At 42.9% G+C, this 16,486-nt stretch overlaps 1 protein-coding gene across 2 annotated transcripts in view; it reads left to right on the top strand.

Annotated features, from left to right (window-relative positions):
- Positions 1 to 16,486, top strand: part of Slc4a4 (solute carrier family 4 member 4) — a 419,959-nt gene that overhangs the window by 12,382 nt on the left and 391,091 nt on the right. For both annotated transcript variants that reach the window (XM_075944451.1, XM_075944453.1), the window contains exon 2: positions 7,182 to 7,241. In XM_075944451.1, the coding sequence (XP_075800566.1) occupies positions 7,228 to 7,241 (14 nt within the window). In that variant the 5' untranslated portion in view covers positions 7,182 to 7,227. The remainder of the gene's footprint in view (positions 1 to 7,181; positions 7,242 to 16,486) is intronic.

Below are 16,486 nucleotides of genomic sequence, written 5' to 3'. Positions count from 1 at the left end.
CTGCTCTGCGCTGCCAGCAGCGCTCTGCTCTGGAGGGACAAGCGTATTGACCAGCCCTTTGGAGGGCAGTGACCTCTCCAGTGGGAGAGTCTTTTAATCCCTTTGTGCCTCTGAGGGCTGGCCCGGCAGGATCCTGTTGCCAGGAATCCAAGATAGCTGTTACCTTGACAGCGGGGCTGCAGCATGCGTGCGTCTTTCCTGGTCCCCATGTGATCCTTCACTGTGACGCTTCTATGTTTACACCTGTGCATGACTCAGGACAGTGGAGACCGCCCATGTGTCCCCTGTGCCCTTGTCAGGAGACGGTGCCCTATGCTGCTCCCCTAGAGGTCAGCTGATGGGAGCCCTTCAGCCAGAGAGGGCTCTCTCTCAGGGAAGACAGCATGATTCCTGAGATGGACAAGAAGCCTAGGTAAGCGAGGTGCACCTGTGTCTCCCACGAGCCCCTTCCTGGGTGCTCCTCCATGTGGGGGCTCTGTAGTAGGGTTAGGAGTTTCAGGTTCCTAGATGTCACAAATGTGGCTGGACAATTATCAGCACTGCGTCACACGGATCACCGGGTGGTTTCCTGTGGCCTGCCATTCTCATGTTGGTTATTTTGGAGATTGCTTGTGCTGACGGATTTATGTGCTCAGTGGGAGCAGTTGTAGATTTAAGGCCAACTCTGGGGTTAGTGAGGTCACTGCCCAGCTCCTCCTGGTCTCACCTGGATTTATAAGCTTAGTGGCTTCTGCTCTGAGCAGTCTGTCACTCTCCTTATGTGGTTATTTTATCTGTAGGATAAATTTCTAGTTACGTCATAAAGTTTCTCTTATAACCACGCCGGCGTATGACCCATTTATCATTGGGTATAATTGAAGACATGGCCATCACAGAGTATTTATAAGAGACCATGGATCATCTGTGGTTTCTGGTAACGCCCCCTTTGTTCCTCTCTTTAACTCTGAAGTTCCAGGTCTTTCATAAACACCATCATTCACAGCGGCAAACTGCCATGATCGGAGTACCTTGGCCTCTCTCATCCTGAGAGCACAGACGCATTGGTGTCTCCCTGGCTCTGGTCTCCACTCACCATGCTGAGGTCTCTCCCTCCTGTGTGTGGACATTCTCACACGTTGCCCCTGTGCATCCATGCAGCGTATGCTATAACTCACCGCGAGTCTCTTCCAAACCCAGTGGCCACAGCTGCCAGCCCTGCAGCTGCAGATTTCAGAGGAAGCCGCTGCGAGGCTGAGCCCCACTGCGGCTGCATGGGTGCTGGCTTTTCACACCGCCGCCTCAACTGCCCTACCGCAGCCCTTGGCTCTGGCACCTCAACTAGCCAGGCTTCTGCAAAGTGGAAAAAGGCTGCCTCTTCCTTCTAGCTTATGATGATGGTGATGATGAAGGGTCTGAGGACAGGATTTGTTAATCTTAAAGCACAAGATGCAGCTGCTGCTTCCGAGACGAAGGCCATGGCTCCTAGCTGCAGCCCAAACTAACGGGCAGCTCTGATCTGGTTAGAATTCTGTTCTTCCACTTGCTTGAGTCCAGTAAACTCAGGTTTTGCTCCTACCAGCACTGTCTCTCATTTGGTATCCCTGCTAACACCTGGGCCGGTTTTGCGTTTGAAAACAACAGTGTTTCTTCCTTTCTGTGAGTGGTGGGAAGGCTTGGGCCCTATATGTTCCAGGTTGTGAGACAGCCATTAGTTCATACACCTAGAACTCAAACATCCTGCTGGAGTACCCAGACACGAACCTCACTGGCTCTAACCCTTAGATACTCCTGCCAAATTTACTATACTAGACTCCTTGCTCCCTTTGATAAATGTTTTGTTGTTGCTTTCTATCTGTAGCTTATTTGGGATTTCTCCAGTTAATCAGATATGTGAAACCAAATTGCGGTTAGAGTTTTCTCAGGATGATCTGCAGTGCTAAGTAATTGCAGTCTATTCCAAATGGAGACCTGGGATGCAAGGGCGTGGGTCTTCTTATTCTCCTCGGGTGTTTTGGAATATTAAGATGTGCTACATTGGTTATGCTGTGGGACATCTGTTTTAATGATGCAAAGATGTGTTGCATTCTTTTACGTTGCATTTGTTTAACTCTGCGAAGCTCTGTTACTTTGCCCGTCTGAAACACCTGATGGTCTAATAAAGGGATGAACGGCCAATAGCAAGGCAGGAGGAACATGAGGCGGGCTGGCAGGCAGAGAGAATGGATAGAAGGAGAAATCTGGGGTGAAGAGAAGAAGGAGCAAGATGGAATAAGGAGAGGAAGACATCAGGGGTCAGCCACTCAGCTACACAGCCACCCACAGAAGTAAAGAAAGTATACAGAAATAGAGAAAGATAAAAGCCCAGAGGCAGAAAGTAGACGGGCTAATTTAGGTTAAGAAAAGTTGGCTAGAAATAAGCCAAGCTTAAGAAAGAATAAGACTCCATATGTGATTTATTTAGGATCAGGGTGGTGCCCACCTCTCAAAGTATAAGTAATAATAATAAAAACAACCAACAACACTTGGGTTTCTCTAGCCCTTAGCTCCTACTTAGTAAGATGCTCAACTTGCTGCTAGCTGTCATAGTTCAAGCTTCAAACACTGTTTGCAAATGACTCCCCTCACCCATGAGGACATCTCATGCCTTCAGCATCTCCTTTTCCCCGTTCTCATCATTACTTTGTTATCTCCCCGTTCCCTAACTAGACTGCTGACAACTGCCACCAAACTGCACCACCCTCACCATGTGCAGTGGTCAGTGGTGAGCATAGGGGACTCTTCTGTCAGTCTCTCTCCATGAGAGAATATATGTGAATGTATGAATATATATGATGTATGAGTGAATGTATATATCATCTATCTATGTATCTCCATTAAAGATCAGAAAATTGAGTTGAAAGAAAACACTTTAAACTTTCCAGAAATGCTGGAGACTAATGTCTCATAAATGCCACCTATACTGAACAGAGGGGAACTTCTTGCTGTGTTCCTTACTAATTTTATCTTTTAAGATTTATTGATTTTATTTTAGGTGTTTGAACGTTTTGCATGTGTCCCCAACACATGTGTGCTTGATGTCCTTGGAGGTCAGAAGGGGGTGTCAAATCTCCCAGAACTGTAGTTATGGGTGCTTGTGAGCCACCATGTGGGTGCTGGAAACTGAACCCAGGTCTTCTGCAAGAGCAGCTACTACACCATCTTTCCAGGCCATCCTTAATATATAATCAATACATTAGTGCATAGCCAATGTTCTTTGTTTACTTATTAAAGCCATAACTCCTTAATTGCCCCATAAATAGCAATTCATTCCTAATGCGGACTTTCCCAACCCATCAGTACTTTAATATGTTTTATATGAATGGCTATATCCATATCATTATGAACCACTATACTATGTATTTAAAACTTAAATGCATGGTATCATTTGCCATACGACATATTTCTACTTGATTTCTCCATTCATACTTAAGTTTTTCAACGCTCCTATGTTTAAACGTGATTCATCTGTAACTACTATAAAGACCATATTTGAGAGAGAGCATGGCTAAATGGATACAAGCCTTTGCTGCTCAGCCATGAGAACCTGACCTTGGGCCCATGGAACTCGGGTAAAGTTAGATACAGCAGCAGCATCTGCACCCCCGGTGCCCTAGAACAAGATGGAGGTGGAGAGTCCCTAAAGCTCCCAGAGCACACTCACATACACCAGAGATTTAAAAGTGATTATGCCTCAGGAAACGTGCCCATTTCCAATGATAAGCCAAACAGACACTTTAAATTCCCCTTTCTCTAAACCTTTGCTTTACTACCTCTTAAAACTACATTATTAATTCCGAATTCTGATTACTCCATGGTTCAGTTCTTTGGCTCTGATGTTGAAGGAGATGAATTGATCCTTGAACTAGAAGGCACAGCAGTGTAGGGAGACAGAGGACCGTTATGAGCTCTGAAATAATGACTGAAGATAAGATTTAAAAAATGGAGTGTTAAAGATCTACTGTTTAGGGACAGCAAGGGTATGCGGTTTAGGGGTAAGAACTTAAGGTCCACCTTCTTTTCTAGATACACACATTACTTTCTAAGACTTAAAAATAAACAAAAACCCTCTCTGAGTCTCTTGGGCAGGTGGTGGTGGGGGACATGATCAAAATATATTGTATGAATAACTGTAAATAAAAAACTCTCCCTGGGTCTCGTTCTTTCTAGCGTCTACGGAGTCATTTTGAGTGCTAAGTGAAGTAATTGTGTAAGGCTTATTCTGCGGTGCCAGGGCATATGGCAAACATCTTTGTTGTAACAAATAGTCATTAGTTTAGCAGAAGGCACACTTCTTGCTTTGGTAGCGGAGCTGGCTGCACATGGATCTACTTCTGTCTCAATTGACCTCCCACTCCTGTGTGTGTTCAAGAAGAAAAGGGGAAGGGATTGCTGGGAAATAGCTTATTCCTCTTCCACAGGCCAGATGGACTTTTTGATGTGCTGAGAATTCTGTATTAATTCAAGGCGATTCTATATTCTAGATTGATTAACATCTTCCAAAATTATCATTAATAATGGGCTGTAAGGATTCTCCTGAAATACAGTCTATAAGAATAACTTGAATAATTCCACTGACTTTCAATGCGATTTAAATTAGTCTGTTCATAAGCTCGTTTGAATATACCTGTGGCATTCATGAAGCCTTTTCAGTCTCTAAAGTATCCCCAAATTATATGGTCATGGTGGTACATGCCTTTAATGCCAGCACTCAGGAGGCAGAGGCAAGAGGATCTCTGTGAGTTTGAGGTCAGCCTGGTCTACACAGCAAGCCCTAGGCCAGTCAAGGCTGCAGAAACCTTGTCTCAACAATATAAACAAACATAAAAAATACCCCTAAATGAAAGACTTTTAACAAGTAGAAGCTTTATACACAGATAAAGGTAGCAGGAGGTCATCAGTCGGGGTGGGAGGACTTTGTATCTTGAGGGAGTTAGTGGCTTCACTTTTATTATGGTAAAAACTGCTTCATACTTTTTGATAGTATTATTTAGTCAGACAGATTTGGATGCCACTGAAAGAGTCAAGCTTTCTTTCTTGCTAGGGATGAAGGTAGAATGTTGGGGCTTCAGTTATAGAATCTCCTCAGAGTGACTTTTCTCCCGCACTTGGAAAAACAGGGTTAGAAATGATTTATTTTGAATGATTCCTCTAAGACAAAATAGTTACTGGGACAGTCATAGCCAGAGAGCCAGGAGGAAGTGGGACCAAGTGGGAATGCTGAAAACAAGGGAATTCACACAACAGACTGTTCTCATTGATGGAAGATTTTCAAAGCCTCCAAAACGCATTAATCCTGTGGATGAACTGAGGGGGCTGTGTTGGTGAAGGCCCAAATTCTCATGTAGCCAGCAAGGAGGCCATGTCCCACTCACAGTATTAGTCTCTGAATTCTCATTTCTTTCACAAAAACAGAAATCAAAAGACATAGGCTTTGGATAATACAGCATGTCCTCTCTCCTGACTTTGTGCTTGTTCCTACATATGCATGCGTTGTGCAGGCTTGCTTCTCCTAAACAAAATAATACCGGTGATAAAACTAAACACCCTGCGCTTTTTATTTTTCCTGCATTTGCACAATGGCTATCATGCCTTTGAGGCCCTTTAGTGGCCTGCATATGGAACCATCTAGTATGACCAAGGACATTTTCATTCAGAGATGCAGGATACTGCAAGCAGGAGCTGAAGCTCTGGCTCAGATGTTCTGGATACAATTTTTAGTCAAAGACACATTTTAGGTACCAATTATTCTTTTGTTGTTGTTGTTGTTGTTTGTTTTTCGAGACGGGGTTTCTTTTTAGCTTTGGAGTCTGTCCTGGAACTAGCCCTTGTAAAACCAGGCTGGCTTTGAACTCACAGAGATCCGCCTGCCTCTACCTCCCGAGTGCTGGGATTAAAGGCATGCACCACCACTGCCCAGCCAGTACCAGTTATTCTTACATGGTTGATGGATTTTAGCAGATTTGCATTTTGCTATATTTCAGTAAAATTCTATTTTTTTTACATTTTCTTATAGTAAAACTTAGATTTTGACAAATGTGGAAATGATTATTTATATTTAGTATGCATTTAAAAATCTCAATAAAAAAATCAGTAGAGAGATTTAGAGACTTGTTTTAAGACAGGCTCTTTTGTAGGCCAGAGGGACCTCTAACTCAGACAAGGTTGCTTTGAACTCCTGATCCTCCTATCTCTGCCTTCTAAACGCTAGGACTGCAACAATGTGCCACATACCCAGCTCATTTACAGACTTCCACAAGGGGAGGTCTAAAGGGACACATTCCCATGCAGCTTTCCAGCAAGAAACTTAAATTCCGATTATACGTGTATATGTGTATATATATACACATACACATATACACAGACACACGTGCATGCATGTGTAGAAGAGAGAGTAGAGAAGAGGAACAAGAAGAGATTATAGACCATGCACGATTGTACAAGCAGATGATGTTGAAGAAGACCTACAAAAAGGAGTTTGGGGATAAGGAAGCATGGTGGGGAAGCAATTTAAAATCCAGGTATAGTGTCTGGATGTATGAAAATGTCATGATTAACCCCATTACTTTGTATGCTAAACTAAAAATAATAACTAGAAATCCTTTGTTTGTTTTTTTTTAATTAATGACAGGGTCTCACCATGTAATCCTGACTGTCCTGGAACTCACTATGCAGACCAGGCCAACCTCAAACTCATAGAGATCTGCCTGCCTCTGCTGAGTGCTTCCATTAAAGATGTGGGCCATGGGATGGAGAGATGTCTCAGCAGTTAAGGGTTCTGAGTGCTCTTCCAGAGGACCCAGGTTCAATTCCCAGCACCCACACAGCAGTTCACAACTGTCTGTAACTCCAGTTCCAAGGGACCTGGCACTCATGGAAAAATACCAATGCATATAAAAATAAGTAAATAAAAAGAAAAATGTGAGCCATTATGCCCAGCTGAAATCCTTGATTTTTAAATCTTTTCTAGGTAATGGGAATTTGTACAATATACTGCATCAGCAACAAAGGCAGAGGAAGTTAGACATAGAATCCTGAGGCTGGAACTTGGGAGTGGCAGGAAGTCCAGATTCTGGTCTATGTTTAGGTATCATGACTATCAGTGTATCACTCAAAGGTCTTTATGGTGTTTGAAATACATTGCCCAATTATTTTTCTTTTCACAGATATCCACAGTTGTTTTACCTCCTCTGGCTACAAACCTGAGCCCGGATGCTTGACCTATTGTAAGTAAGAAAGTCACGCATGACAGTCTTGCATTTAACCGCCTCCCCACCCTCTGTTTTTACTTAAGGAAGATTAAATAATTTGGAACAGAAGCGGTTTTTGTTCTAAAAAGCAAGTGCTTTACCCTGGTTCAAAACTGCTAAGTTGCCGGGCGGTGGTGGCGCACGCCTTTAATCCCAGCACTCGGGAGGCAGAGGCAGGCGGATCTCTGTGAGTTCAAGACCAGCCTGGTCTAGAAGAGCTAGTTCCAGGACAGGCTCCAAAACCACAGAGAAACCCTGTCTCGAAAAACAAAAAAAAACAAAAAAAAAAAAACCTGCTAAGTTGTGTCGGTCTATTGTTGTTGATTTAAATTCCCAGAGCTGTTTTGTGACAGTGGTGGGCACTTACTAAGTCACGTAGGTTTTCTGAAGGTGGCTATGAATGAATCATATATAGAGATGCATTTGCTGCTGTTGTGGTTTGATATAAAAATCTCCAGCCCATTCATCATAAGCGGACATCTAACTGATCTTACAGGGCCCGTCACTTGTGTATCGTATTGAAATTTAGTTCAGATATGATTGTTTTTATCTTTAAATAGAAACAAACTGGAGAGAAGTAATGAGACACCATTTGGGATTGTTGGCAATTTTAAATGTTCAAGAACCAAAATCACACAAATAAGGGAACAGCGAGCCCCATCCTGCTGACTGGATGATCTAACCAGCAGTTGGTGCTGGCACTATTATCAGCCAGACTGGGGGGAAAAAAAACCCACAGGGTAACTCTGTCCTCTGAGGGGGAAAGATCTAAAATGTATCTGTCGTTATACTTTTTAATGCACAGAGTTTCCTAGTAGATTTTTGATGTTAAGGAGGGGAACAAATCATGTGGCACGGTGGGAGTTTGTCCCTTTGCTTCTTGTGGAGTTGGAGGATCAAATCCCATGTTAACAGGATGTCTCAGCTGGCTGGCATCTATGCATGCTGGTTCGCATCTTGTTGTTTAGAGGCGAAGGCTGGGAAGAATGGATTGGAAAAACAGGCGGGTTGGAAGACCTTGTGCGGTGTGGGGTTAGCACGCACAGATCCCTCTTCAGATGCTAAGCAGCATGTGCATCTCTGGCTCAAGTTTTTGATGATGCAGACAGGGCGTTCGCAGAGATCTGAATTCAGTTCTACAAGGCTGTGATACTTGAAGCTGCTTTTATGGTTTTATAGATGATGTTAATTTCCTAGCCTGATTCTAACCTTTGTGGGTCTCTGTTACTAGTGCGTGTAAGGATAGGTTCTTGGAGAAAGCACTAGAATGTTGCAGATTCCGGCATGCTTTTTAACAGTGTTCTTTTGTTCTTGATTTATAACATATTTTACATGGTAAATTTAAGTCTTCTGCCACACTTTTAGGGGGTGACAAGAAGCTGTGTGTTCTGTGCTAAAGTCTGGGTCCAGTTGGTTTAAGAGTCCCTGTTTTCCCAAGCCAGGAAAGGGTTTTTCTTTTCCCACTGTCTTCAATGAAGTTCCCCAGAGCCAAACTCTCCATTAATTAGCTTTATTCTGTTGACCTTTGTTTTGTAGATAGCCATACGTGTTCAACAGACAGGCTCAAAGTGATTATTGCTGAACTTCAGGAATTAGACATTTTTTGCCCCTTTTTTTGTTGTCTAGTAAGACAATAGTTGCTACTTTTACTCACTGTATGAGCACAATCTTTTCATGGACTACGAACGTCTGTTGAGAAGAGCTTCCCAAGCCTTTATGGTGAACTTTTCGAATTTGGAAAACTTAAACCTCTTCCACATGGGGGTGCAAAGGCATTTGGTACTTACTCTTTGACAAGATGCCGTCGCCAGGAAACAGCAGGTCTAACCTTACATCCTGAAAAAGATCAGTGGCAGAGCGTTTGATCACAGAGGAGCAGAAATGAGCTTCAGGGGGGATGCTAAAGGCCAGATGGCCCTGTAGGGTCTGCCAAGATGCCCAGAGGCTCTGGGATAGCCAAGCCAACAAACGCAATGTTCTCTGCCTGTTATACAAGCACTACAGGGTTATTTTGCAAAGGAAATGACTCCAGGATTAAGAAAAGGCAGGACTTGCAAATTAGTTGCTTCCTAATCATGGCTGGACGTGTGATATCTGTGTCTACTGCCTTTGTTTATTGGCTCAATTGTCCATTGACTGTGTAGACTTTGAATGGTGTCTGATGCTTACTGACTGCCCTCCCTTATTTAAATACTTAGTCTGGTGAGTGCTAAGCACCCGTGCATGGCTGGATGTGTGAGAGAGAAGGAAACAAAGCTATCCCTCACCCTCATCTAGTGTAGGAAATAAAAGAACAGCATGAGTAGTTACAATAATGCATATGAAGGATTTAAAAGAAAAGATGATATAGAATTTTATAGTTGCACCCAGCAAGGGAAGCTTAGTGCAACCAAGAAGCCAGAGAAGGGCTCTGTCCATCACGCATATGTGTAAAGAGTATGCAGGCTGAAGTAGAGAGTAGAAATTTGAGGGGGCTCAAGGAAATAGTCCATGTACCAGAATGGCTTTCTTGAGATTGTAAAATTGAGATTTTGACATATCTGAATAACTGGGGGTGGGAGAAGCGGAAGTGAAGATGAAATGGAGGTCTTAGAAGATTCCTGTTGCCTTTTTTCTCTTTCTGCACCAGACTACAAGGCAGATAGCAGGGAAGGCAAGGCTTTGAGTTCCGATGAATATAGAGAGTTAAGTTTTGTCAAGATCAAGTACTTCATAGGAAGTGAAGAGTATTTTTCGGAAAATGTGTTCAGGAATAGGAAAGAACTGGCCTGCAGGGACCTAGGATGGGGCCAGATTAGGGGACTCTTAGTCCTGTAGCCTGAACTGAGGAGGAAGCAGTTAGCAATCAGGAGAATATAGAAGCAACTGAGATGATGCCGATGATTTATGTAGACAGAAAAGACCTGAACTAGAACCCCGGAAAACATTGGCATTGCCTAGACAGATAGGAGGAGAGGTGTAGGGACACCTAAAGAGAGTCCACACAAAGACAGAGAGGAGGAGAGGTGTAAAGACAGCTGAAGAGAGTCTACACAAAGAGACCGGTGACTGTGGTACGCTAGAAACAGAAGGCTATTAACAATAAGTCCACAATGAACAAAACATCAAAACGTTATAAACAGGGGATCAGAATTTGTACGGTTCTGTTTCAGCTCAGTCCTGGAGATGGCTGACGGGAAGATTTGCACAGTCATGTTTATGTTTATTTTGTGTGCATTGGTGTTTCGTCTGCATGTTTATCTGATCTTGAAGTTGCAAACATTTGTGAGCTGCCATGTGGCTGCTGAGAATTGAACCCTGGTCCCCCAGAAGAACAGAGTGCTCTTCACTGACTCTCCAGCCCGTCATATATTTTGAATCAATTACTAGCACTAACTGACGCTGAGATGTTGGTCAAGAAGGACAGAAACGAGCCCACTTGTTTTAGGGACAGGGTTTTGTCACATATTTTAAACATAATCACCATTTCTGAAAAGCTATCTTTTTCTTTTCTGACTTAGACAATTGAATAAATCAAATACTTATTTGTAGTCTTTCAAATTTTTATTCCAGCAAGATATACTCTACATGGATTTTGAGATCTTAATAATTTTAAGTGCACAGTTTGGTAGTGTTAAATGAATTTATGTATTCTGCAGTAATTACTATCTTAGAATTTTGTAATCTTAAGATTACTAAACAAACTCTATACCCATTAAAGCTTTTCATGGACTCTGTGAAAAGAAGAGCTCTATGTGATATTAGTATGGCCATTCTTTCTAGAAACCATGTGTGTGTGTGTGTGTGTGTGTGTGTGTGTACAAGCACACAGGCACACATGCATCACAGTGCACATTTGGAGACCATAGAACAACTTTTGAGAGCTGGTCCTCCCTTCTGTCTTGTTGAGGCAGGGTCTCCTTTGTTCTTACTGTTCCACAGAGCACTCCAGGCTTGCTGGCCTGGGAGCTTTGGGGTGAGTCTCCTGCTTCTGCCTTCTGTCTTGTAGGAGCCCTGGGATTGCAGATACCACTGTGCATAGCTTGTATATGTGCTGTGGGCACTGAACACAAGCTCTTCATGCTTGCCCAGCAAGCACTCTTACCCACTGAGCCATCTCACCAGCCCTGGTCTGCCAGATTTCAGATGAGAAATAGTCTGATTTGTATGTGTTGAGTCACTTCTCTTTGTTATTGGATAGTTTGATTATAGTGTCTTAGTGTGGCTATTTGGAGTGAATTAAAACTCTGGGATGTTTGTAATGAAGTTTTATTTTAAATCAAATTTGAGGAATTATGAATTTCCAGTTCTGTTACATTTTCTCTCTCCTTCTGTCCTATCTTGTGTTTGTTGGTCTGCTTGTACATATATATCTATCTCAAGGGTTTCTTATGGCCTTTCCTATGTACACAGCTATTTTTTTCCTGCTTAGACTTAATAATACCACCTATCTTCATTTTGAATCAATGGATTTTGTTTTCTTCCTGTTTGATTCTGCCATGGAATCTCTCCTTTGAATTTTTTTCTTCTAGCCATTTTGGTTTACAGGTTGAAGACTTCCTTCTGGTTTGTTCTGAGGTTTTTCCTTCTCCTTACTGATGTTTCTGTTTTGTTTGTTTGTTATTTTCTTGAAGATCTCTGTGTCTTGCTTTAACTGTCTTTAAGACAGTTGTGTTTATGTGTCCTAGGGGTGTCGGAGATCAAGCCAGATCTATGCCTGGTGGCAGGATGTGAAGTAGCTAGTCAAGTCACACTGCACTCTCTACCAGGAAGCCGAGAGAAATGGATGCTAGTGACCCCAGCCCACCGGTTGGTATCTCTCAAACCCAATGAGGCTCTTTCTACCTCAGTCAAACTTCCTTGGAAATGCCCCAACAGACACTCTCTGAGGCTTGTTCCCTAGGCCCTAGTAATCTTGTCAAGTTGACAATCAAGATAAATTGTCACAAGCCCAACCCTTGTCAACCCGATACCCTAACATGTCACCTTTAAATCACGATTCTCTACTCTTTAACATGTCCCATAATCGTTAGCAGTCCAAACACTTTTAAAAACTCCAAAGTCTAAATTTTCTTCTAAAATTCAAGGAAACTTCTTAATTGCGAGGCCCTGGGAAATCAAAGAAATCGAGTGGACGAGGCTGATTACCATAGTGGTCATCTATTTTCCTTCACAGATCGAGTTCTGTTTGAATGTTCTGGTCTCGAATATCTAAATGGTTGGCGGAGGGTGGGGATGGAGCAGAGAAGCACCAGCCTTTTAGATCCTCCGGAAGCCCTCCAGAGAGGCAGAGGGCTCACTACAAAGTTAGGAGAGTAACAACAATGGCCGCCGTCTCTTCTGAGATCAGAAGCCCCCACCAATGACCAGGGTAGATTTCTGACACTTGGAGGACCCTGCTTCCAGGAGCACAGGCACAGCTGCTTGCTGTCAGATGGGGTGCGAGGAGGCCAGGTAAGGCTGGGATTGGTCAGATTTAAGCAGAATTTATCACCCCGGCTTGGAAGTCGCAAACCTTAACAGACTGGAGCTCCAGCATCGGCTCATCGTCTCATCGCGGTGCAGTTTTTGTTTGGCGGAGAGAGGATACCGATGCCCCGCCCACCTCAGCATCCCAGAATCCTTTCGTCACGCTGCACTTTAAACTTGGTAGCATCCTTCATATTAACCTTAAGACAAAGTATTATGAAATTTTAGAAGAGCCCTGAGTAGATGCTTGTCCTTAAGTCCATAGAGCAGGAGTGTACAGGAGTCAGAAATATGCAATCTAGGAAGTGAGGACCTAGGTATGATTGCTACCTAAGATCATGTATACTGGTAAGAAAAGTCAACTGGATTTCATTTGTATGCATTTAGGTCTGTTTGGGAGACACTGTTTCTTTTAATATGATCGGCTTTCTGATAGGCTTTCAGCCTGTAATATGGTTATTACTCAGTTTTATGAACAATCCCACCTCAGTTCATGTTCCTTTCTAATGAAGAAGAAATCTCCCTACAATCCTTCTCAAGGGCTCCTCGTCCTTTATTGAACTCATTCCCGACTTGTAAAGGACAGATCCTTTTATTTTCAGATTGTTTTTTTTATCTCCTAACCACAACTGGAATACCTCTGAGGTTTGGAAGTATCTGGACTTGATAGCAGAGATAATGAGCTAATTGGGAGGCTACGTAACGGAAACCGTGGATTAAAAGCCTCTCTGGGCTACAGCATCAGTTTGGGGCTAACAGGTAACGAGTGAGGACCTAAGTGAAAAGTTAAAATAAGTGAATACAGAAAACGGATGGCGATATATCTCAGTGGAAGAATATTTGCCTGCTACGTGGAAGGTCTTAAGTGTGATCCCCAGAAACACATGTATACATGTCCAAGTGCATGCATCTCACACGCGCACACACATGCAATTCAAGTTTAGAAGCAATTTGTTCTGTCTCATCAGCACGATCCAAACCTGGACATTCTAGATTACTTCTCGGTGTGCCAAGAGGCAATTTACATTTACAACATTCAAAACTTTTCATTTATATCTTATCCATCTCTTTCTGTAGGGTATCCAGGTACTGGGGTTTGCCTTGGGCTGTGTAGGTTTTTGCAGGAACAACTCTGTGACTTGGAAGACCCCTTAGTACTGAGAGAAATCTGGGCAGCTTTTCACCCTATTTGGCCTAGAAGCATGCTCTTCTTGTCGTCCCTCTGGGTCTGAAGGTAGCAGGTGACTGCTGGTGTTGCACATTTATCAGAACTAAATTTGTTAACATCCGTGGACTGTTGGCAGCTGCAAGCAAGAAGGGAGCAGAGAGCTTTCGCTCGGCAAGCGTCTCATTTTACAGATGAATAAGAACCTCAATTGCATTGGCAAGATGAAGCTGCCTGCTTCCACTCTGGCTGCTGTGGTACCGGATTTCTGTAGTGTCTTCAAACATCTCCTTTCCCCCTAATTAAAAACAAAACATTATGTTGGGAGATCAGCTACAGTAATAGGAAAAAGTAGCAGCTCGTTTGAAATTGTCCAATAATCTTTTCCTAATGCCTGTATTTGCGTCATAGGCATCTTAGCTTCCCTTGTGTCTGAAGAGTTGCGTCTCTCGTGAATTACTCCTGTTATCTGAGTGTGAAAAGAAATACGGTCAGGTTAATTAGCCTGAATTTTAATAAGATCCCAGAGTAATTTTATACAATGGTTCCTGAAGAAAGAGAAAGTAAACTTGATGGTTGCAATGATGGGATCTAAAACAGAAGCTACTCGTGAAAGGAAATAAACACAGCAATGGAAGAAAGATAGTGTATAGCTTATATATGATGCTTTGATATGGTTTTCTTCTTAGAATCATACAATCACATGGTGTTACCTCCAGAGGAGGTCACAGTTTTAATTCTCAAAAACAGACTGACCTTCGGGGCTTACTAAATTTCAAACACCTGGATGCCATACTGCGTCATCGTGATGGGATCAATGCGAACTAGAGCCAGGAAGTATCTGCCTTTAATAAACTTCAGAGGTAATACTGCTGTTCAGAGGAGAGATGTCTAGGTGCCGTGGAGCTGGGCTTTTTAAAGCAGAAGAGTTCAGCATGTACCGATTATACGTTTGTGTGTACCTATCTGCATATGGGTATGTGCGCGTAAATGCAGTTACCCATGGAGTACAGAGGTGTCTGCTGGAGTTACAGACAGCGCTGTGTCACCTGACACAGGTGCCAGGAACTGACCCTGGAAGAGTAGCAAGTGCTCTTGACCACTGAGTCGGCCTGCTTTTCACTAAGGCAAATGCACACAGCAGGAGTTTCTCAGGCTTTTGTTTTCATAATAGTAGGGACCACCGTCCTTACTTTGAAGAGGGCACTAATGAAAGAAACCAGCGGTTTGTTAACAGAACATATGATAAGTTGAAAGTTCTATACTGAAATTCCTCTTTGAAGAACACCTCAAGATTCAGAAAGAAACCCTGAGCTATATACATGATGGTGACTTCCTCCAGAGGGCAGCAGGCATGTACAAAACAACCCGGGAACTCTACTACATTTGATCATAGTTAAAGCCGAGATGGATGCTGGAATCTTCCCAGACTCCAGCACTTTTCAATCCTAATCTGACTTGCACGGTAGAGAATTGGATGGAGAAGGAATAAGTGAGCTGTGTCTTGTTCATTAGCTGTAATGGAAGTACTTCTTTCTTAAGCGTGTGCTTATGTGATCATGCACCCTATCCACGAGCCTTCAACAATCCCACGGGAAACTAGTACAAGTCCCCGGTGGCTTATTAGCAGAGTGGATCCCCCAGTTCCCTTACCTAATGCTCTAGCTGACGATGTGCTTAGAAATTAATTGGACAAACTGTAAAGCCAGAATCCTGACCACTTGTGGTCATTAAAGATCCCAGGGTACTTTCCTTATGGCAGGTGGAGTCCTGGACAAATTCCAGCTCTGATAATTAAATTACACTCCACCTAGCTTCCTTGTACACTTTTCACTGGACTCTGTTCCCAGTCCATCTTTAATTGCGGTCGATTTGTACATTAATCAAGAACCCATCGAAGCCAACAGGGTAGGGGGAATCATCCATAGTTCGGGGAGCGAGAGTCACTGGGTTAGAGGTCGAGACGCACATTTTGAGCGAAAGAGAAAGGATTGGATTGGTCTCTGAAGTGCCAGGGTTAGACTCCTGAAGAATTCAAACTATTAAACATTTTAGTACAGAATCAAAAGTGTATGTCTATTGCCCATAAAAATAAAGATGCCTGTGTTAGTCTGGCCTTGAACTCCATCTTCTTGCCTTAATCTCTGTCTTGGTGCAGGGATACAGGCATATGTCACTATACTGGCCCCAACTGGTTTTTGCCTGATTCTTTTATGTCAAATGCCATTTTGTAATATCTCTTGCTACAAAAGACACAGACAAATTTTATTATCAGATCAAATTTATGTGCTCAAGGAAAAAGAATCACACAAAAATGAGATGACCAACGCCCGTCTCTGTAGTGAAAGTAGAGTTAACACCAGTGAGGTTCCCTGGGAATTTGTTGCAGAACTTGCCTTCCTGTAAGGCCTTATAGAAAACCATCTGTTTCTTAGGGACTGTCATCCAATTGACATGACACATTACAGATAATCAATCAGTTTCTTAGGGACCGTCATCCAATTCACATGAGGCCTTATAGATAACAAATCTGTTTCTTAGGGACCGTCATCCAAAGTGAGGAAGTTTGGGGGAAGTGTGCTTTTTATGTGTGTGATAGTTCTACTTT

This window comes from Microtus pennsylvanicus, chromosome 12 (genome assembly GCF_037038515.1).
Source record: "Microtus pennsylvanicus isolate mMicPen1 chromosome 12, mMicPen1.hap1, whole genome shotgun sequence".
Classification (NCBI taxonomy): Eukaryota; Metazoa; Chordata; class Mammalia; order Rodentia; family Cricetidae; genus Microtus; species Microtus pennsylvanicus.
Note: the sequence above shows the minus strand (reverse complement) of the source record. Positions and strands in the feature narration are given on the sequence as shown.